The 23,407-nt window shown below is 43.3% G+C and overlaps 1 protein-coding gene across 1 annotated transcript in view; it reads left to right on the top strand.

Annotated features, from left to right (window-relative positions):
• Positions 1-5,129: 5,129 nt before the first annotated feature.
• DHX37 (DEAH-box helicase 37) overlaps positions 5,130-23,407 on the top strand; it is a 34,535-nt gene continuing 16,257 nt past the window's right edge. Inside the window, exons 1-12 of the mRNA XM_056821903.1 lie at positions 5,130-5,359; positions 6,352-6,521; positions 8,283-8,395; positions 9,733-10,075; positions 14,765-14,913; positions 15,682-15,771; positions 17,746-17,842; positions 19,647-19,760; positions 21,589-21,690; positions 22,163-22,277; positions 22,941-23,036; positions 23,322-23,395. Of these exons, the coding sequence (XP_056677881.1) occupies positions 5,254-5,359; positions 6,352-6,521; positions 8,283-8,395; positions 9,733-10,075; positions 14,765-14,913; positions 15,682-15,771; positions 17,746-17,842; positions 19,647-19,760; positions 21,589-21,690; positions 22,163-22,277; positions 22,941-23,036; positions 23,322-23,395 (1,569 nt within the window). The 5' untranslated portion in view covers positions 5,130-5,253. The remainder of the gene's footprint in view (positions 5,360-6,351; positions 6,522-8,282; positions 8,396-9,732; positions 10,076-14,764; positions 14,914-15,681; positions 15,772-17,745; positions 17,843-19,646; positions 19,761-21,588; positions 21,691-22,162; positions 22,278-22,940; positions 23,037-23,321; positions 23,396-23,407) is intronic.

Genomic DNA, 23,407 nt, shown 5'->3' with positions numbered 1-23,407 from the left:
TAGAAGGACTTGGGTTCATATTTAGCCTCAAATATCTCCTACCTGTGTGACCCAGGGCAAGTCACTTAATCCTAATTGACTAGTATTTACCCCTGTTCTGCTCCTCTGCCTCAATTTTATGGTGGAAAAGAAGAGCTTTAAAAAAAAAAAAAAAGAACCATTGAGCTAGAACTTAAAGAGACCTTAGGGGCCATCCATCTAGTCCACAATCTTCTTTCTCTCTGAGGAAATGAGGCCCTAGGAATTAAAGTGATTCACTCAAGGTCATATATAGATAGTAAGTGGCAAAGTTGGAATCCAAATCCTGGTTCTCTGAGACCTCCAACTCAAAGGGCCCCAAACCTCATAAGTTCCTCAGGAATTTCATTCATTCAACAAACATCAAGTGCCTACTATTCTTAGAGCACTTTAAGGTGTGATGGGAGAAGTACAAACTTTAAATGAGACAGGACCCCTGCCTACCCAGTTCATGTGGGCAGGTTAAGATACAACCATAGACCTGGGTTAAAATTTAACTTCAGATCCTGCCTCGCTGTGTGACTCTGGGCAAATCACTTAACCCCAATGTCTTAGCCCTTATTACCCTTCTGCCTTGGAACAGATGGAGGGTGAAGATTTTAATTTAAAATTTTTAATTAAAAAAAGATTCAACCACAGAGGCTAATATGGAAATAGGCTCTGCATGACTTCACGTGTTGCTTCGTCATATTGCTTACCTTCTCAAGAGATAGGGGGAGGGCAAGAATTTGGAATTCAAATTTTTAAAAAATGAATGCTAAAAAAATTTTCCAAATGTAATTGGGAAATATTTAACAAAACAAATAAAAAGATATTTTTTAAAAGATGCATCCATAGATAATCACACACAACAATAATTACTCAAAACCTCCACTAATGTTCTCCAATGACTTTTGTCCTTGATCTTATTTCATATTATTACCCTATATATGCTTTCAATTCCAGTCAAAATGACCTGCTTGATGTTCTCTGTTCAGAATTCTGTACAGAATATACCATTTGCTTTCTCCAGATCTTTGCCCAAGTTGTCCCCTGAGTTTGGAATGTTCTCCTACCCCTTCCTAACAAGGAGAATTCTTAGTTCTTTTCAGAGAACAGCTCCAGGAAGCTTTTCCTGATCTCCATAATTGTTAGTTCTCTCTCCTTATCATATTATTCCACATTTACTTTGTATATATTTATCTGCATCTGTTATATCTACCTTAGCCCTAGAATATAAACTCTTTGAAGATAGTTCTTTGTCTTTGTTTCTCCAACCAAGTCAAATTCTCTGCACATAGTATAACACTTTCTATCTTGGAATGAATATTAAGTGTCAATTCCAAGGCAAAACAGAGGTAAGAGCTAGACAATTGCTGTTAAGGTCCCTTTCCTGCTCTTTTTCTGAAATAGTTATTCCATATAATAAATTGTTTATTTATTTTTAAACCCTCACTTAACTTCTTAGAATCAATATTACTATGTATTGGTTCTAAGGCAGAAGAAGACTAAGGGCTTGACAATTAAGGTTAAGTGACTTGCCCAGGGTCACATAGCTAGAAAGTATCTGAGGCCAGATCTGAACTCAGGATCTTCCATGTCTAGATGTGGCTGTCTGTCCACTGAGCTACCAAATTTTCCCTACATAGTGATTTAATATAAACTTGTAATTAAATCATTGGCTATGCCAGTAGCACACAAATTCTGGTAGGTTCTACCAAGCTGGAAAATCAACAGATGATAAATTTAGAATAGGAAGGAACCTCAAGGGCAACTAGTTTAACTGAGGCTCAGAAAAGTAAAATAATTTTGCCTGAATGAAGACAGAAATTGGATTTGAACCCAGGCCCGTGGCTCTAAATGCCCTTTTCTTTCTAGTCCACCTCACACTTTGGGTACTGCTCAGCAATAGACAATTTAGGTAAATGCAGAGAAGCTTATTGCCAGTCTGGCCAGATTGATGCATTGACAATTAATAAAAGGCACATGGGAGTTGAGATCTTGGTTGATAGAAGGAGTTTCCATAGTGATGAAATCATTAATCCCCCAAAATATTGGAATATGAATGCATTACTACTTATCCCCTGGCAGAAAGATAAAGGGCCCAAGTTACAGAAGGAGAAATACATTTTTGGATATGTTTCAGTGCAGAAATTTTTTTTGCTTGATTACGCATATTTATTACAAGGTATGTTTTTCTTTTTCTTTTTTTGAGCAGGATGTATTGGGAAAGAAAATAAAAGGTTGCTAATTAAAAAAAATTAAAAATGCAAGTGCATTAGAGAGTTGTAATATGTAGTCTGAGGATGTTGTGCAGGAAGAGAATCAGAAAGGCTGTATGTGTCTGAATTGGGCTTTATAAGATGGATAAGGACAAAAGAGGTAGGGAAGAAGAGCTTAGTAAAGATACAGAATATAAGGATGGGAGTAACATGGAATTAGGTTTAGAAGGTCAAAAAGCACAAGATTGAGGAGATTGCTGAAAGTCACCAGCAAAGGGGTTTGAGTTCTACACTTGGTGTACATTAGAGAGATCCAAGCCAGACTTCTGAGCAAAGGAATAGCATGTCCAGATCCTTTGGGTAAAAATTTTCAGGCAGCAAATGAAGAATAGATGAAAGGAAGAGAGTTGGAAGATGGGTTGGGAGGCTTTTTGCAAGAATCCAAGTATATAGTAATGGGGGTTTTCCTTTGATCCAGAGCTACCCTGGATTTGAGAATCTCATTGAACCAGTGAACAAGCATTTGTTAACATATTGCCTTTCTCAATTTGGAACTATGCCCAAAGGGTGATAAAAGACTGTCTGCCCTTTGATCCAGCCATAGCACTGCTGGGTTTGTACCCCAAAGAGATAATAAGGAAAAAGACTTGTACAAAAATATTCATAGCTGCGCTCTTTGTGGTGGCCAAAAATTGGAAAATGAGGGGATGCCCTTCAATTGGGGAATGGCTGAACACATTGTGGTATATGTTGGTGATGGAATACTATTGTGCTTAAAGGAATAATAAAGTGGAGGAATTCCATGGAGACTGGGACAACCTCCAGGAAGTGATGCAGAGCGAAAGGAGCAGAACCAGGAGAACATTGTACACAGAGACAGATACACTGTGGCACAATCAAATGTAATGGACTTCTCCATTAGTGGCAATGCAGTGATCCTGAACAACTTGGAAGGATCTAGGAGAAAAAACACTATCCATGTTTAGAGGGAAAACTGTGGGAGCAGAAACACAGAAGAAAAACAACTGCTTGGTTACATGGGTCAAGTGTTTGGGGATGTAGACTCTAAATGAACATCCTAATGCAAACACCAATAACATGGAAATAGGTTTTGATCAAAGACACATGTAATACCCAATGAAATTGCACATCAGCTATGGGAAGGGGAGGGAGGGAAAGAATATGATTCTTGTAACCAAGGAATAATGTTCTAAATTGATTAAATAAATAAATTTTTTAAAAACGCAGAAGAAAAACAACTGCTTGATCACATTGGTTGATGGGACTATGGCTGGGAAAGTAGACTCTAAATGATCACCCTAGTGCAAATATTAATAATATGTAAATGAGTCTTTATCAATGACATGTTAAACTCAGTGGAATTGTGCATCAGATATGGGAAGGTGTGGGGAGGGAAAGAATAATATTCTAAATCATCTAATTAAATAAAATTTTTAAAAAATGAACTAGAACATATTTTCTTCCTCTTGCTAGAAAGGCAGACTCAGGATGCAGAATGAGCCACATTTCTTTGGATATGGCCAATATGGAAATTTGTTCTTGTTGATTATATGTTTGTAAGGGTTTTATTTTTCTCATGTTTGGGGGTAGGATGCAATTGGAGGGGGAGAAGAAAAGGCAGATCTTGATGAATGAAAACAAACAATATTTTATTATGTGTGGGACAGTTTATTCTAAGAATGGAGGCCAGAGATGGGGTGCTATATTAGGAGTGGCAAGAAAGCCCCTTTGGTTGGACAATAAAGTGCATGATGATGCCATATATAATGAGTCTGAAAAGGTATGCTAGAGTTACATTGTCAAAGGCAAGCGACTCTTTAGCGCAGAAGGTAGAGCATCAGTGTCGCTGAAAGCCCAGAGTTTGATCCTCGGAAGGAGGGTGATATACTGGAAAGGCTTCTGGAGACAAAGAGTCACTGGACTTCAGATTGGGTTTATCTCCTACCTGAAGTGGATTGTCTATTGTCTGGTGAAGTGGGCCCTTCCCTCAGGGAGAAAACTCCTGTGACTAGATCAAAACCTGGGGTTTCTACCTCCCAATCTAAATAAACTGGGGACTTCTAGATTTCCACTTTGACAGATACTTCTTAGATGTGACCTTGGGCAAGTCACTTAACCTCATTGTCTAGACCAGTGGTTCTCAACCTTTCTAATGCCGTGACCCCCGCAATACAGTTCCTCATGTTGCAGTGACCCCAAACCAAAAAATTATTTTAGTGGCTACTTCAAAACTGTAATTTTGCTACAGTTATGATTCGGAATGTAAATACCTGATATGCATTATGTATTCTCATTGCTACAAATTAAGAGGCTGAGAACCGCTGGTTTAGACCTACACTGCCTACACAGTATTGATTCTAAGATGAGAGGTAAGGTTTTTTTTTTCTTCCCTTCCAAAGTGTACCAGGGATTGTGCTAAGGGTGGAAGTTAGAATAAGAGGCAAAAGACAGTCCTTGCCCTCAAGCAGCTTACAGTCCAATAGTGGAGACAAAATGTGAACAAATACATACAACAATAGTTGGCAGCGGGAAGACACTGGACACAAGGACGATTGGGGAGGGCTTCCCGTAGGAGGTGGGATTTCAGTTGGGGCTTAAAGGAAGCCCAGTTTGGAAAGGCTCTGAGCATTGATCCCATTTTCAGCGCCACCAAAGGCACCTAGTGCGCCTGCTCCCTATTCCACCACCACCACAACAACCCTGTTCTCTCCAGGTTCCCTTTGCCAAGCTTAGACGAGGTATAGAGCCTTAGAGCCACAGTCCTCTATTTCCACAAGCCTAAAATTCCCGTTCCAATCCCCGCCTCCAGCCCTTGATGCTCTTTCCCTCTGCCCTCCCTCTCTCGTCAATTTCCACCAATGAGTTCAAGCCCCGCCCCTTTCTCGCGAGAGTGGCAGGCGGAAGTCTCGTGCCTTCTGGGTCTGGCGCTGCCGCACGTGAGTGGTCTCCGTGGCTACTTGTAGCCGCTTTCTCTACAGCCGCCACCGGGGCTACGTGTCCGGGAGCCGGCGCAATGGGGAGGCTGCGCCGGCGCTATAATATCAAAGGGCGGCAGCAGCAGCCGCCCCCAGAACAGGAGCCTAAGAGGCCGGGCGTCCAGGTGCAACTGGAGCTGGACGGTAAGGGCTCCCTGAATGTGCCTTCCCTGCTCCTAGCCTCAGTTTACTTATCTGTGAAATGGGCACAAAGCAGCTGTGTACCCTAAATCTCCTCTCTCTTAGCTTGGGCTTACTGTCTTCTCTTATCTGAATCCCAGTTTACTCATCTATAAAACGGACATAAAGAAACTTTTCTGTTTTCCCTTTTCTGAGCCTTGGTTTACTCATCTGTAAAATGGGCCTAAAGGATCCGAGTTCTCCGAGTCTCTGGGCCTCAGTTTACTAATCTGTGAAATGGAGATGTAGATAACTTGCTCCCTCTTACTTCACTCAGTTGACTGTGGTTTGGTTTTTATTTTTTTCCATTTTGTGTTTTGTCCATCTTGAAGCCTTACAGAAATGGGAGGGGTGAGTGAAGATTGTTATCACTAGCTCCTTGTGACTGTGGACTAGTCAACTTCTCAGCCAACCTAATATCTGTCAGAACAATTCCTATAATCACAGACTCTCAGAGCTGGAGGAGACCCTGGAATTGTAGGACCCTACCTAGGCTTGGAGCTAGAATGCATCTCAGAGGGCATCAGTCTGACCTCATCAAACTGAAGCCAGAGTAGGTATGGGCTTGGCCAAAGTCTCTGAAGTAGTTAGTGACAGTGCTGAGGCTGGACTCTAGGTCCTGAGTCCAAATCTAGTATTCCTTAGACTGAACTCCTCTTGATCAGGTAACATCTATTGCCTTTTCCTTGATTCTTCAATAAGTCTTTCCTTGTCCATCCAATTAGTCCCTCTGCTCTATCAAAACAGAGAAATGAGGTCATCCTGGTACAATCCAACAATTGGTTCTTCTGAGTAAAATCCTCCCCATATTTATGAACCTTTGTGGTCTACATCCTCTGGTTTCCTGGGGCAAAATCAGACACTGGAGCCCTTGCCATTCTGTTCTTGTCTAAGCTGGACAGCTCCATCTGAGGCCTATGTAGGCTTTGAGGACTCAGGCATGTATATGCTTCCAGACAGGGACCTGCTGAAAGGAGTGGATGAGAGCAATGCACTTGTCCTGCCTGGACGGAGGGAGAAGAAGAAGAAGCCTATCCCTACCACCAAAAAGGAGAAGAAACCCCTTACCAAGAAAGAGAAGAAGCTCCTGCAGAAAGTGTTGGAGCAAAAGAGAAAAAAGAGTGAGGTATGACCCATCAGTGGAAGGGGCAGCTTCTTGCAGCTTCAGGAAAGAGGTGACGGGGTCCTCATTGAGTGCATTGTTTAGGGGTAAGGTAGCTACCAAGCCCCTTTCCAGTGGGGGCCCTTCACAGTTCTTAAAATACTAAACCTTGTTCTTGTCCATTTTGATGGCTTTTTTATAGAACAGTCCTGGAGCAAGTTACTGTCCTGCTATTATTAAAGTAAATAATTCATATTCTATAGCTATGACATGGGCAAGTTACTTAACCCTTATTGTCTAGCCTTTACCACTCTTTTAAAAAATTATCATTAAAAAAAAATCTCACCTTTTGTCTTAGAATCAATACTATGTATTGGTGTAAAGCAGAAGAGCGATAAGGACTAGGCACTGGGGGTTAAGTGACTTGCCCAAGGTCACACAGCTAGGAAGTGTCTGAGGTCAAATTTGAACACAGAACCTCTCATCTCTGGGCCTGGCTTTCAATTCACTGAGCCACCCAACTGCCCCTATTTACCACTTTTCTGCCTTGGAACCAATACTTAATATTGATTTTTTAAAAATTCATATTTTATACATTGATGGCACAGTTGGATAATAATATAGCTTTTTATAATTGAATGAGTTTTAAATAATGTTTATTTCATCCTTTTCTCATATTTTTAAATGCTCATGCAAATATTTTATTCTGCAGATAATAATGTGTGTATATAATTTGTATATGTATGTGTATAGTATGTGCATGTATGAGTGTGCATGTGTATGTAAACATGCAGTGAGGGTGAATGCTTGACAAAACTTTTAGTGATAGACCTGAATAATTTAAAAATTTTGAATCTAAAAATATTGAATAAGAGGGGGCAGCTAGCTGGCTAAGTGGATTGAGAGCAGTGCCTAGAGATGGAAGGTCTTATGTTCAAACTTCCTATCTTAGTGACCCTGGGAAAGTCACTTAATCCCTGTTGCCGAGCCCTTACTACTCTAATGCCTTGGAACTGATACTTAGTACTGATTCCAAGACAGAAGGTAAGGGTTTGTTTTTTAAAAAATTGAATCAGAATCAATGAACAAATTGAACAAAAGAATATAAGCTCATCTCCTTTAGACTCACTCCCAGCAACTTCTTGATGAGTAGCAGGCAGGATAAGAACAGTGTTTATTAATTTTGTATCCCAGCAGGGTGATTCTTTGTCCTTGGCAGGTGATTAATAGGTTAATAAGTCTTTGGATGGATGGATGGATGGATGGATGGATGGATGGATGGATGAATGAATGCAATGATCTAGTGAGTGTATAAATGAATGATTCAGTGAATGAACGGAATAATTAATGAACCAATGAAACATTTGGTGACTGAACACAATGATTCAGTGACTAAATGAATGAATGTATACTTTCCTAGTGACCCTTAACTGTGGTTATCCTGACTTAGTAGGTTTTGCCCATGAGACTTGAGAATCAGTCCCTTGCCTCTGGGAACAGGACTGGTGGTAGCCCTGGTCCTCCTCCCACCCCAAAGTTATCTCTTCGAAGAGCCTGGCATAGCCCAGCCATTTTCCAATCCTTTACAGAAGGAGAATCATCCCAACCTTGACTGTCTCCCTTCATTCAAAGGTGCATAGACAAGAGACTGAACATTTCCTTGACCATCTCTCAGAAGTTCTCATCTGAAATCTCTTTTTTCTTTCTCCATCTCCTGAAGGGGTAGAGAAGAACATTAGTCCTATGTGTGTGACACCCTCTTTTCTCTTCCACCCCCTCCTCCAGCGAGTAGAATTACTGCAGAAATTGAGTGAAGTCCAGGCTTCTGAGGCGGAAATGCGGCTTCTGTATACCACCTCCAAACTGGGGACTGGTGAGCGAATGTACTGCAGCAAAAGGTAAATTGCCCCCTGGCCCAGGCCCCACTGCTGCCCTTTGGGAGAGCCACTTTCAAGTTGTCGTGTGGCATTCTCTCATAGCTCACTTAGTTGGGTTTATTAGCAGATGCTAAAAGGGAAAACTCCCCCTGGGAATCATGTTGGGAAATATGTACAGACATGTAATTGTATGAATGTAGGTATATGTATGGATTGGAACCTGTGCATACATGTATTGCTCTATGAACATGATTTTCTGCAAACTTTTCTGCAAATCTGAGAAGTAATTTCAGAGGTGATGAAAAGAATGCTGGCCTTGGACTCATGTAGGCCTTGGGTTTGAATTTTGACAGTGACACTAGCTGTGTGACCCTGGGACAATCATTTCCTCTTCTTATGTTCTCATCAGCCTCCATTTCCTTATCATGGATCATATTAGCTTGCTTCCTAAAGTACTGCAAAGCACTTTTCGTCGAGTCTCACAACCACAGTGTGAATTGATAGTTTTCATTTTACAGATAAGGAAATAGTACCTGTCACAGAGTAAAAGCTTAATAAATGCTTGTGATTAGGAAGGCTAGATTACTTAATAATGATAACAGGTGTTGTTTGTGGATGCTTTTAAGCTTACAGAGCACTTTACAAATATTTCACTTGATCCATCCTACTAACCCCATGTGGAGGGTGTTAGTATTATCCTCTTTTACAGTTGAGGAAACTGAGGCAAACAGGTGAAGTGATTCACACAGTTGTAAGTGTCTGAATCTGGATTTGAACTCAGGTCTTCCTGATTCCAGACCCAGTGATCTCTCCACCACTGTGCCACCAGCTGACTTGCTCAGAGTTATACAGATAGCCAGGATTTAGACCTGGTTTTCCAGACTCCAAGACTGATACTGCTGTGCTACTTGTAATTAGACCCTAATAATGTCAGTTATTAATTGCTATAATTAGCTTTTTGATCATTATAATAATATAAATACTATTGGTAATTTTATTAATAATAATAAAGCTGAGCCCAGTTTTATTTTATTTTCTTAAGCTTCTGCATAAATGATGTTTCTATGGATAAACATATACACACTGTTGAACTGTGAAGCAGTGTGTTTTTTTGTTTGTTTTTAATATTTGTGTGTGTACTACTGGGGGATGTTTTAGTGGTCACCCTGGCCTATAGGACCATCCTGGTCTAACAGCTGGAGGGAGAGTCCTTGCCACTCACATTAGAGTTGTACAGTATATTGACTATTTAGCTAGTACTGCATGAGGCAGGATTTGAATCTAGGTCTCTTTTCTAACTCCCAAGTTTATTGTGCTCTATCCTTTGACCAATGTGATTTACCCACTTGCCCTTCCAGGAAGACAGAAGAAACTGGACCCAGGGCTCTGGAGAAGATTAGTAGCCTCAGTGGGGCTCACAGAAAAAGACAAAGACAGCCGTCTGAAGAGGAGTCTGAGTCTTCCAGTGAGGCTGAGATGGAGAGTGAGGCAGAGGCCATGGAAGCACCGGCCCCAGCGGTAGTTAGTGGGAAGCCAGAGATGACAATGGCTTTGGAGCCTTCCAAGCCTGTGGCTAAGGATCCTATCTCTCTCTCGGGCAGTCAGCCTGCCCCTGCCTTAGCATCACCTTCCCCAGCTTCCCAAGAGCCATCTGCAAAACCGGCTGTTTTCATCCCGGTGGACCGTGCTCCTGAGGTTCAGGTTTGTATCTGCTTATTCCAGGTTTCTCCTCGGTGAAGTGAATGCATCCAATGAGATGGTCTCCAAGACTGTTTGCAGCCCTAATGCTGTGCTCCTGTTTGGAGATTGTCTCAGTGGTGCTGGTGCTGGTTTATGGAGCCTAAACTGAAGGTTTGCAAAGCCCTTCCTGGGTTCTCTCCTTTGGTCTTCACGACCACCTTGCAGTGTAGGTGCTGGTCTTTGTCTTCTTTTACAGATGAGGAAACTGAGACTGAGAGGGGAATTGCCTTGATCAAACAGCTAATGAGTGTCCCAGGCAAGGGAGTTTTTTTTCTGACTTCCCAGGTCAGCCATCTGTCCTTAGGACATCTTGCTACCTAACATATTTATTAAGGACCCACATCATAGATCCTTAGTAAATGACTGGATGGAATTGGATGGCAAGCAATCATTACTAGGGTGCTTGCCTCCATGGCAAAAGGAGAGGAACTATGTACCACTGTCTAGAACCGAGAGCTTAGGTATATTTAATGTTACCTCTTGTGGCCAAATTGGGATTCTTCTGCTTTGTTGGCATTCACAAGAATTCTGTGGAAGGTCTCCCTGACATAACTCTCAGTCTCTCCCTCCAGCATAGTCAGCATTTATGCTGAAGGAATAGAACCCTTCCTAGATAGTAAGCTGCCAACCACAATAATACTACAAATACTAAAAAAACTAATCATAATAATAATAATGCCATCTGGCATTTATAGACCATGTTAAATTCTTTGTTTTTTTTTTAATAGACAGAGAATTGTTTTATTTTTTTAATGTGGTTTAAAAAAAGCATTTACTTTTATTTAATTAATTAATTTAGAATATTTTTCTATGGGGGGCAGCTGGGTAGCTCAATGGATTGAGAGCCAGGCCTAGAGACAGGAGGTCCTAGGTTCAAATATGGCCTCAGACACTTCCCAGCTGTGTGACCCTGGGCAAGTCACTTGACCCCCATTGTCTAGCTCTTACCACTCTTCTGCCTTGGAATCAATACACAGTATTGACTCCAAGATGGAAGGTATGGCTTTAAAAAAATTATATATTTTTTTTCTATAGTTACAAGATTCATGTTCTTTCCCTCCTCTCTCCTCAACCCCCTCCCGTAGCCAACACACAATTCCACTGGGTTTTACATGTGTCATTGATCAAGACCTATTTCCATATTTTTGATATTTGCACGAGGGTGATTGTTTAGAGTCTCCATTCCAATCATATCCCCATCAACTCATGTGATCAAGTAGTTGTTTTTCTTCTGTGTTACTACTCTCTCTTTTTTTTTAAGACTTTTCTTTTTGTCTTAAAATCAATACTGTGTTTTGCTTCCAGGGCCAGAGAGTGGCAAGGCCTAGGGAATGGGGCTTAAGTGACTTGCCCAGGGTCACACAACTAGGAAGTGTCTGAGGTCATATTTGAACCCAAGACCTCTCATCTCTGGGCCTGGTTCTCAACCCACTGAACCACCTAGCTGCTCTTATACACTAATTATGTAAAGTGCTTTACATAGTTTGACCTTCTAATGTTACCCCATGGTGTGTTATTTTATTATCCCCATTTTATCAGAAGGCAGCAAGCTCAAAGGTGAAGTGATTTACCCATTATCACTCAGCTATTAAGTATCAGAGACAGATTCTGAGAGTCCCAGAAATTCAGATCTTGACGGACTTTCCCTTAAAAAGCATCTCTACTACTTCATACCCGACAAGTAGTCATCTAGCTTCTCGTTAAAGGTATACAGGGATGGGGAGCCCAGGCTGTCCATTCCATTTGGGGATAGGTTAAGTTTTTCTTGACGTTGAGCATCAATAAGCATTTATTAACTGCTATATATCAGGCAGTGTATTGGGGATGCAAAGAAGGACAGACAGATGGTTCTTGATCTCAAGGAGTTAACAGTACAGTGGGGGGACAGTAGACATAGTACAAACAGGATAGATGGATAGACAAATGGATACAGACACACTCACATAATCCATTGGAGGAAATAAGAGAGGGAAGACCAGATTTCTAAAACAGACCAAAACCAATTTGTAATTCAAATGAGAGAACTTCAGAGTCTTGAAAACTGCTGTGTTTCCCCTGAGCCTTCTCTTCTCCATATTAAACATTCCCAGACCACAGACCTTACATGGCCTAAATTAGATCTCCTTCCCCATTAGGACACTCCAGTTTATCAGTGTCTTTTCTAAAATGAAGTGCCCAAAACTGCACAGAGGTGAACTGACCGTGTACCATGAAGATGGACCATCATGTCCTGAAAAGATGCCCCTCTTAATTAATGCAACATAAGAATTTAAAGAGATAAGACTTAATAGACATTCCCACTGGGTGGGTATGTTATAGAAGAATGGATCAATTTGTTTTATTTTACTTTTGTTGAATATTTGCCAATTACATTAAAAAATTTTAACGCTAAAAAAATTTTGAGTTCTAAATTTTCTCCATCCTTCTCTCCCCCATTGATAAAACAAGCCATGTGATATCAGTTATACACATGAAGTTATCCAAAACAGATTTCTACATTCATCATGATGTGCCCCCCCAAAAAAAAATAACTGCACAAAAAATAAGAAAAGTGAAAAAATTACACTTCAAACTACATTCAAACTTCATCAGTTCTCTTTTTGGAGATGGATAGTATTTTTTAGTGTGAGTCCTTTGGAATTGTCTTGGATCATTATATGAATCAGAGTAGCCAAGATTTTTACAATTGATATATTGCACAATATTGTTGAGTATAGTTTGTGGTTCTGCTCACTTCACTTTGCATCAGTTCTTATGAGTCTTCCTAGGTTTTCTTGAAACCATCACCCTCATCATTTCATATAACACAATAATATTCTATCACAATCATAAATCATAACTTGTTCAACTATTCCCTAATTAAGGAATATCTCATTAATTTAAAATTCTTTACCTCCACAAAAGTTTCCCCTATAAGTATTTTTGCACAAATACCAAATTTTTGTGCAAAACCAAATTTTTTACAAATTTCCCTGTAAAAGAAATTTCTTTAGGATACAGACTCAGTAGTGATATTGCTAGGTCAAAGACTGCTCAGTTTTATAATCTTATGGGCAAAGTTCCAAATTGTTCTCCATTATGGTTGGGCCAAATCATAGCTCCACCAACAAAGCATGTGTCCCTGTTTTTCCATATCCCCTCTAGCATTTATTATTTTCCTTTTCTGTGTGTTAGCCAATTTGAGAGGTGTGAGGTGGTACCTTAAAGTTGTTTTGATTTGCATTTCTCTAATCAGTAGTTGTTTAGAGCATTTTTTCATTTGACTATTGATAGCTTTAATTTCTACTTTTGGAAACTGTACGTATCCTTTAACCGTTTATTCCCTGAGGAATGGCTCTTCATATATTTGACTCAGTTTCCTGAATATTTGAAAAATGAGGCATTTATCAGAGAAATTTTCAATAACACCTCTCCCCTCCATTTTCCTTCTTTCCTTCTCATTTTGGCTACATTAGTTATGTTTGTACAAAATCTTTAAAATTTCACATTATCAAAATTATTTTATTTCTTGTGATCCTCTCAAGCTCTTATTTGGTCATAAAGTTCTTTTCTTATCCATAGATCTGACAGGCAAATTTTTCCATGCTCCCCTCTTTTATATCATTCTTTATGCCTAAATAATTTTTCCAAAATGGGTTGAATTTGAATTGTGTGGATGCTCAAGTTCCTTCCCATTCTGAAATTCTGTCACTCTCTCCAACTAGTCTAATAGAAATAACCAAGGCCTATATCCTAGATTCCTAGAGTAGGAGACTGATAAGTTTTCTTCATTTTGAAGGGGGGAAATGATGATTTTTCTGGAAAATAAGTAAAGAAAGAAAATGATGTTTTTGCAAAAATAGATCTTCTCTTCTCATTTACATCTATAGTTTTTGGAACAACTTTCTTTTTTTCTGATTGATCCTTGATTAGCTTTAGTTTCTAATACTGTACTCCTAAGGTTAAGAAAGGGTATAAAGTCATCTATTCCAACCCTTCATTTTACATATAGGGAAACTGGGCCTCAGAGAGGGCAGACAAAAGTAGGATTTAAACTCAGATCCTCTGATTCCAAAGCCAGTACTGTGTTGTCTATTTACCCTACTTACCAGTGGGGTCTCTTTACAGATTAAAGCATCCTTTCTTGAGGCAAAAGACTGTCATTTGATTTATCTGCTTTACCAACTCAAATTCAGCAATTTGGTGTCTTTCTTTCCTTAAAGTGGGGGCCTGTCTCTACTATTTGGGTCCTGGATTGGAAAATGTCAGTTAGGGTGGGATCTAGCTGGCATATATTATGGATGGAATAAAGTCTTTCCAGCTCTTGCTTAGGAGAAGACCCTCAAGGGAGCTAGCACCATGTAAGAACAGAGGAGGCAGTGGGGCATTGTAGGTAATAAGCAGGGGAACTTGGAGTCAGGAAAACCTTAGATGATTCAGGGCATTGTAATGCCACTTAATTTCTTTGTGTCTCGGTTTCCTCACTTGTCAAATGGGGGAGTTGGACTCATTGGCTTCCAGAATCTTTCTGCAGTATGTATAAATGTATGATCCCATGACTTTTATGTCCTTGGTTTCCACATCTTCTAAATGAAGGGGGTTTGGCCTTAGAACCCCCTATCTCCAGAGAGGCACTTCTCGAGATGTTGATGGATCCTGTTTCTTTGGCAGGAAGCCCGGCTCAGGCTCCCCATTCTTTCAGAAGAGCAAGTGATTATGGAGGCTGTCTCTGAGAATCCCACTGTCATCGTGTGTGGTGAGACGGGGAGTGGGAAGACCACCCAGGTGCCCCAGTTTCTGTATGAAGCTGGGTATAGCAGGTAAATGCTTGATGACACTTTCACCAGGATATCTTTAGCCCTTTGTGTATTGATGGGTTCCTCAGGCTTCTTGGAATGGACATGACTCCTAAAAGCTATTGCCAGGGTCAGTTTCTGTCTGTGGAAGTCTTTCTTTCTGTGTAGACACATTCTTCCCACAGAGAGAATTTGTTCCTGGGTGGGACCCATAGACCCCAGCTTTCTGGGATAATAGCCTGTCCTTGCCAGGGATGGCTTAGTGGGTAAGGTTTAAAGGGTATAGCCACTTGTCTTTTAATTCTGTATCACTTACTACCAGAATGCCTTGAGGGCAGGGACTGGGTCATTTTTGTTTCTGTAGCTCTAGTTCCTGACATACTGTTGGCACTTAATAAGGACTTATTTCTTAATTGACTGGAGACAAGGAAATCCCCTGGGGTCTCTCATTTGCCATTGCTCTGCTACATATGGATAATGAAGATAGCTATATGTTGCATCATTTATGAAATGTTTGCTAAAGAAAAGAGAATAGGGGCAGCTAGGTGACTCAGTGGAGAGAGCCAGACCTACAGACAGGTGGTCCTTTTCTGCCTTAGAATCAATACTTATTATTGACTCTAAGATGGAAGGATGAAGTTTGAAAGGGGTCGGGGGAGGAGGAAGAGGGAGCAGAGATAGACAGACAGACAAAGAGACACACACACGCACATACAGAGAGAGAGAGAGAGAGAGAGAAAGAGAGAGAGAAAAGACCAGCTAAAAACCAATTCTTTCCTTCTCATTGAGCAGTGACGGCCTCATCGGTATTACTGAGCCTCGCCGAGTGGCTGCTGTGGCCATGTCCCAGCGAGTGGCCAAGGAGATGAACCTTTCCCAAAGGTGAGAGGGAAAGCTCAGGTCCTTCCTGGCTTTGTAGGAGTGTAATATTGAAAACTAATATTATGTCAAATGTAATATTTAGAAATTGGTTTGGAAATATAATATTAGTTTTAAAAAAGATTGTTGTGGTCACCGTTTATAAAATAATTAACTCTTTAAGTCCTGAGGATGATAGTAGCTTTTAACAATTTAATTTTAATATAAATATAGTCTAAGAAAGAAATAAGGAGGGAAGGAAATAGAAAAATATTTCCCAGCCTACCACCTTAATCTTACCAGCCCATAAGAGTGTCTTCTGCCCGAGCCATCAATGCCAAATTGCAGAAAGGCCTCCAGAGAAGCACCCCATCTCCTCTATGGCCTCATTTTTTATAGTCCTCTTATCCACATCACTTCCTTTCCCTGTGTGCTGGTCTATCACATCTAAGGAACTAATCAAAGTCTCTCTGACCAGGACCTGTAACCCTTAGTTCCAGATCAAGATCCTAGGACTCTTAACCTTTGACCTCTGTTTGGAGTGCTCCAGCCATGCTAATGGGTTGGTTTGGACAAGCAGAAAGTTCACGACCCTGGGAGGAAGGGGTTCTCTTTACACAGGAGCATTGGGGTGTGGGGGTGTGGAAGGAGGTCAGAGCCTGGTTCTTCTGGATCCCTTTTCTAGTATGAGATAACTTAGGAAGCTGTCTCTAGTTCGTGGCCTAAGTTCTCATGGCATTAACATAGGTGATCCAGCCCTGCTCTGGGCTTGGCACCAGGCTAAGCCCTTGGCAGGAGGGTCACAGAAGACGCCCCAACCAATAGTATGGAAGTCAGAAAAACTAACTGAATGTTGAGCTGCATTAGCTGAGGCATAACTGCTCGGAACAAGAAATCAGTAGTCTCACTGGACACCTGCTTGAACCACATCTTGAGGATGGTGCCCAGATCTGGGTAACAGTTTAAAAAGGTCATTGATGACTTATCGAGTAACCAGATGGCAACGGATGGGCCATACATGAATTGCTTGAAGGAGCCAGAGGTGTTTGGTCAAGAGAAGGGAAGGTGGGAAAGGGGAAGGAGTTATAACTGTTTTAAAGATTTAAGGGGCTGTCATATGGAGAGAGATTAGACTTACTTTGTGATCCTCAGGGCCTGGAGCAGGAGCAGGAGGTAGATGTATTTATTTGTTTGTTTATTTTAAAAAACCCTCACCTTCTGTCTTAGAATCAATACTATGTAGTGGTTCTAAGGCAGAAGAGCAGTAAGGGCTAGGCAATGGGGGTTAAGTGACCTGCCCAAGGTCCCACAGCTAGAAAGTGTCTGAGTATTCCGGATTCGAACCTGGGACCTCCCATTTCTAGGGCTGGCTCTCAATCTATTGAGCCACCCAGCTGCCCCCAAGGTAGATGTATTTAGACTTGATATAAGAAAAAACTTCCTAATGTTGAGGAGAAGTACAGAAGCACATCTTTCATCTATGGAAGACTTCAGGCAGAAGCCAGTGCCCAGAATTCCAGAATTGGCAGGGTCCCAAGAGGTCCTCTTCAGATGGAGACCTGAATAAGAATTGCCATCATGACACATCCAGCCAGTGGAGGTTCAGTCTTTGCTTGAAGATGTCCAGCAGGGAGGGAACTGCTCCCACTGAGGCAGTCCATCGTTTCCTACCTCAGATCTAAAGAAGGGCTTTTGCCCTCCATGGGGAGATGCTCTTTTCAGGGAGATATGGGAGAGACGCATCTGAAGTGAGAGAAAGCTACGAAGCTATGCAACAGTGAGAAACTAGGCCGAGATTGGAGTGGGGTCACCGAGGGCTTCTCGGAGAGGATTTTTGAGTGCGATTCGGGGCTCTCTAGCTGGCTGTGAGCTGAAGGCCCTCTGGCTTCAGTCTGAGGGCCCCAGGTATAAGGTGGCTCTAAACGCCACTGTTTTCCTTGGGAGACATGATTGCCCGTGGGCTCTGCTGACTGGTCAATATGGGGGTTTCCCATGCAGGGTGGTTTCCTATCAAATCCGCTATGAAGGGAATGTGACCGAGGACACCAAAGTCAAGTTCATGACAGATGGAGTCTTACTCCGAGAGATCCAGAAGGTAAGCTGCTCATCATCTGTCCTCTCCTGATGTGGGGGAGAATTCACTTTTATACAGGGCTTAGAGCTGCACAGGGTTCTTGCCTGGTGTGCGTGTTATATCCTTCCAGTAGAAATGAGTTTCTAGAGGACAGGAAATGTTTCATTTCTGTCTGTGCTTGTGCTTAGCACACATGAAGCACCTAATAAGTGCTTTTTTTTTTTTTTAAGAACCCTCACTTTCATTTTGGAATCAATACTGTGTATTGGCTCCAAGGCAGAAGAGTGGTAAGGGCTAGGCAATGGGGGTCAAGTGACTTGCCCAGGGTCACACAGCTGGGAAGTGTCTGAGGTCAGATTTGAATCCAGAACCTCCTGTCTCTGGGCCTGGATTTCAGTCTACTGAGCCCCCTAATAAACGCCTTATAAATGTAATTACATTGTTGAAATTCTAAGAATTCTTGAGAGCTCTATATGGGGGAGAGGAGGTTGCGCCCAAGAAGATGCCTCTTAGTTATTGCCCATGGGAATTCTTTCAAAAAGAATGGTATTACACCTCCCCATGTCATAGAAAGTGTTTTTCCAGGGATCGTAAGTGACCAGCAACTCCTAGCATGGTTGTGTGGGTACAGAATTCTTTGGCATAGGATTATTGCTAGGTTCTAGAGCCCAGCTCGTGTCTGGAGGAATGAATGTGCACTTGGCTGCCATCCTACTTTCTTCCTCCATTCTGAGTGCCAGGTTCCAGGCATGGATGTCTTTCGCTGTTGCCCACTATCAAGACTATTGTTCAGTCTGGCCTTAGTCAGGACCACCACTGCCACAGTGACTAGATCATTCTCTTGGAGTCAGGAACACCTGGTTCAAACCCCAACTCCAACCCTTACACCCCCAACTGAGGCACACAGAGCAAATTACCTACCTCTCTCTGAGTCCCAGTTTGCTCATCTATAAAATGGAGATGACAACATCCGCTTTACTGGCCTCCCATCGTTATGAGGCTCAGATGAACCAATGGATAATACCTCCAGAAACTTTAAAATGCTATAGAAATGCCCGCATTTTTCCATCAATGGAATTATTTCCATCAATTATTATCAAAATTATTCATTTTGGGCTACTTCCCTGTTTCCTTTTTTCTCCTGGGATAACTGTCTAGCTTCTTGTGTCCCCAGCAGAGCAGAAGACCTGGGCTTCACTCCATGGCCATTTCCCATCCAGAGATTTGAGCCCATCTCCAGGACTGCTCGCGGCTATAACCGTGTCAGGACCAGGCCTTCTTAACTCCGGGGCCTCCATTTTTTTCTGCCAAATGAGAATCTCTGCTCCACTCATTGGTCAGAGAATCACAAGACCTGACAGTTATGTTTATAGCTGGAAGGGACTAGAGAGGCCTTCAAGTCCCACCCCTCATTTTATAGAGGAATATACTAAGGCATAGGAGATTCCTTGCCCACGGTCACACAGTTATTGTTGGAGGTGGGATTTGAACCTAGGGCAGAAAATGCACTAAGATCCCCTTTTGAGAAAGTGCTGTGTTCATCTCAAATATTTATTGTCATCAGAATTAAATATTATTTTCAATAAGTTTTTCATCATTTCAATTTTATAGTTTGGATAAAAGTGGTGAAAGCTTATAACTGCCCTATCCATGCAGCATAATAGGCTGTTAATAAATGTTTATTGATTGATGGATTGATGAAGGATGTCATGATGGCCTATTGCTGAGCTGGGAAGATGGCCCTGGGGTTAGAGCGGGGAGGAGGGCCTCCCTTCCTGTGAGCCTAATACCCACTCTGATATTTTGTTTCCTGTCTCTTCCCTAGGACTTCTTACTCTCCAGGTACAAAGTGGTCATTATTGATGAGGCCCACGAGAGAAGCGTCTACACGGACATTCTGATTGGCCTCTTGTCTCGAATTGTGTCTCTTCGGGCAAAGGTATGACAGCCAGGAGAGGGCAGGGGAGGAGAAGGTGCTGGGCCTTCCAGAGAGCTCCTTTCCTAATTATAAGGAGTTGCTGTGTAAATAAGCCGCTGGTGACTAGCCTGACAGAATTCCCCCTTGTTCCCTTCATCCTCCATGCTGACTGCTTTGTACTACCTGGAAGCTTGAGAAAGCCAGGGCCACTGGGGAGTGACTAGAAGGAAGCTGTTTATTTATAGGCACCCTGCTTCCTTGCTTTATAAACTTTATTTAAAAAGAGGAAAACTATATTAGCTGACTTCTCTGCAGTGGGTGAGTGGGAGCCCTGCGGAAATTTTGGAATATCTGAGTTCGTTAAACCATTTATACATGAGTGGAAAAAAAAGCAACTATTAAACACTTACTGTATGCTGATCTTTGGACTAAGTGCTGGGAATACAAATACAAAAATAAAGACAGTCCTGCCCTTAAAAAGCTTACATTATTTTAAAAGATAAATTTTTGTTTTGTTTTCATATTGGACTTTCTTGATCCTTTCCCTGCTTTTTTCCAAAAAAGCCTTCCATATAATAAATAGTTTTATTTATTTTTAAACCCTTCCCTTAATACTGTGTATCAATTCCAAGGCAGAAGAGCAGTAAGGGCTGGACAATGGAAGTTAAGTGACTTGCCCAGGGTCACACAACTAGGAAGTACCTGAGGCTACATTTGAACCCAGGGCCTCCCATCTCTAGGCCCTGTTTTCTGTCCACTGAGCCACCTAGCTGCCCCATAACTAATAATTTATTTTTAAACCCTTACCTTCTGTCTTGGAGTCAATACTGTACATTAGTTCCAAGGCAGAAGAGTTGCAAGAGCTAGGCAATAGGGGTCAGGTGACTTGCCCAGGGACACACCGCTGGGAAGTGTCTGAGTCCAGATTTGAACCCAGGACCTCCCGTCTCTAAGCCTGGCTCTCCATCCACTGAGCCACCCAGCTGTCCCCATAACTAATAATTTTTAAAACGAGAAAGAAAAAAAATTCGGCAAATGTGACTAATTGATCAAAAGATTTTGACATCTGCAGCATTCTGTATCTGGAGGTGGGGTCTGTCCCTCTGCAAAGGAGCTGGGGGTGGAGTCTTCTCGTTTTTCTTATTGGGGCCAGGCCTGTTCTTGGTTCTTCTGTACTCGGGGCTCTTTCTTGTGCTGCGTGGCGCTCCTAGTTCTGCTGACCTGTCTGTCCTCACATCAGCCTGTGAACTTCCATTCACTTGGGGCAGTGGTAGCGGCCTGGTAGGCAGAGGGCAGCCCCAGGGGCACCTCTGCTGTTTGCCAGGGTTGATTCAGTGATGCTTCCGGAATGGGGCAGTGAAGGGGAGAGGGGAGGGCCAGAGGATGTCATGGTTGCCTGGAAGGAGTCTACCAGGAATGGTGTCGCCACAAGGTCCTCCTCCCTAACCAGGGCGGAGGGCCCCAGTGTTCTGTAGGTGGAAGCATGTGGTCTCTGGTCTAGGTGAGTGGCTGGTAAAGACCAGAGCTGGAATAAAACTTAACCCCTCGGTCTTCTGTTCCTGGGTTCAAATCTTGCCCCTGGTCCATCCTGGCTGCATGGCTCTGGCAAAGTTACTAACCCTCTTTGTTAAGACTGTAAGATGCAGAGGAATCGTGGAGCCTCCTTGTGGGAGAGCCTCCTCGTCAAGTTCTTCACACCGTGCCGTCCCAGGGCCAGGCTGTGGTCACCTTCAGTGGACCTCATGAACGTGTGCTGAGTCTGGCCAGGGCCCCTCGACAGGTCACCTAAGAAGCCAGGCGTCTTGTGTGCTGGCCCTGGTGTGACTGTGGTGGGTCTGTGTCTCCCCAGAAGCAGCAGCCCCTGAAACTGCTCATCATGTCGGCCACGCTCCGCGTGGAAGACTTCACCCAGAATTCGCGGCTCTTCTCAGTGCCTCCCCCAGTTGTAAAGGTAAGGCTCCTCCTGGCCGGGCCTGGGCAGGAAGGAAGTGGGGGTGATCCCTTGCCAGAGACCCTGGGGAACATTCAGCCCCAACTCTCCCAGGGTGCTCGGGAATCTAGCAATCGGGAGTCGGTTGGATCATTTCAGGGATTTGGGATTTAGGAATGCTGCTGACCCTGGGTGGGTCACTCGTGCCTAGCTTTTCCAGGCCTCAGTTTCTTTTATCTGGACCCCCGACCTTTAAGGTCCTGTGTGCTCATGAGGCAATGGGGTGGTGGTGACCTTCTGTGGTTGTAAATTAGAAGGCCAGAGAAGCGTCTTGTTCACACATGCTGTTACCTTTGGCTGGGCAGGGACCCCAGGGAACAAGTTTCTACTTGGAGACCCTCAGCCATGGGGAGCTCACGCCTTCCTGGCGCTGCCCATGCCCCTTTGAGGCAGCCCCTGTGGGCCCATAGTCCAACATTGCCCTTGTTGCTAGGTGGATGCCAGGCAGTTTCCCGTGACTGTCCACTTTAACAAGAGGACGCCCCTCCAGGACTACAGTGGCGAGTGCTTCAGAAAAGTCTGCAAGATCCATCGAATGCTACCTCCAGGTGAGGTACCAGCCCGGACGATCCTCTTCCCTCCTTTGGAAGCTGTGGCCCGTGGTGTGGGGGAGGCTGCCCTGTCCTAGAGGGGTCAGGCAGCCTGGGGTCTGTCACTGAGAGGCTGTGTGACCTTGGGCAAGTCACCTACCCTCTGTACCCTCTTCCACAAAGTGCCTTTCCCCCCTCCTCACCTCTGTAGAGTGGGAGTGACAGCACTCATCCTGCTCGCTCTGTAAGATTATTTCACAGAACATCAGAACAAGAAGAGGACTGTAAGGGCTGGCTTGACCGATCCCTACTTAAATCAGGACTCCCTGATAGAGGCCCCTGCAAAACCAGTCCTGCTGCACTCCCTCCCCCCATCACTCCTGATTATAGGCTCTCTGGCCAGACTAAAGAAGTCCAACCCCTCTCCCGTGGGAGGCCCTTCCTGTCCCCTTCCTGCCCCCTCCCTGCCCCTGAATGCCCTCTTCCCCAGCCCAAATAGCCCCCAGGTCTTTCATTTGTGAACTTGTAGAGGTAAAATGCCCTGACGAGGCCTGCATGCTCTACGGAGAGCACCCACTTGGCCTCTGGACCCCCTGCCTGGCACCAGCTGGTGGGGGTGAGCAGCTCCTGCCTCGTGGCCTTCAGACTGACATCATCAGCTCTTGTTCCTCTTCCCCCCAGGAGGTATCTTGGTGTTCCTGACAGGGCAGGCGGAGGTGCATTCCCTCTGCCGGAGACTCCGAAGAGCCTTCCCGTGCCACCGAGGCAGCACCAAGGGTACGCCAGCAGGACCCCGGGGCTCATTAAATAGTGAATGGCTGAGGGACAGGACGAGAGAGAAGCTCTTCTATGTGTCCCATGGGGGAGGGTCTGCCGGGACATTGGTGTGGGCTAGAGTGGGCAGTGGGACCTGGGGTATGTGTTCCCCGGAGAACCTGACAGCTTGTGCCTGAGGCTGCCACATCCAGGGCTGGGCAAGGGAACAGACAATGTCAGGCTACCTGCCTTATTGAGGAGCGAGCCCAGGAATCCAAGTCTCCCTCTCTTGTTTGTTTCTTAAAGGAACAGAAGAGAAAGAAGATTCTGTGGAAGAGATGAGAAAATTCAAAAAGTCTCGCTCTAAGAAGGCCCCTGCGGTAAGTCATTGG

This window comes from Monodelphis domestica, chromosome 3 (genome assembly GCF_027887165.1).
Source record: "Monodelphis domestica isolate mMonDom1 chromosome 3, mMonDom1.pri, whole genome shotgun sequence".
Classification (NCBI taxonomy): domain Eukaryota; kingdom Metazoa; phylum Chordata; class Mammalia; order Didelphimorphia; family Didelphidae; genus Monodelphis; species Monodelphis domestica.
This window is presented reverse-complemented; position numbering and strand designations above follow the sequence as displayed.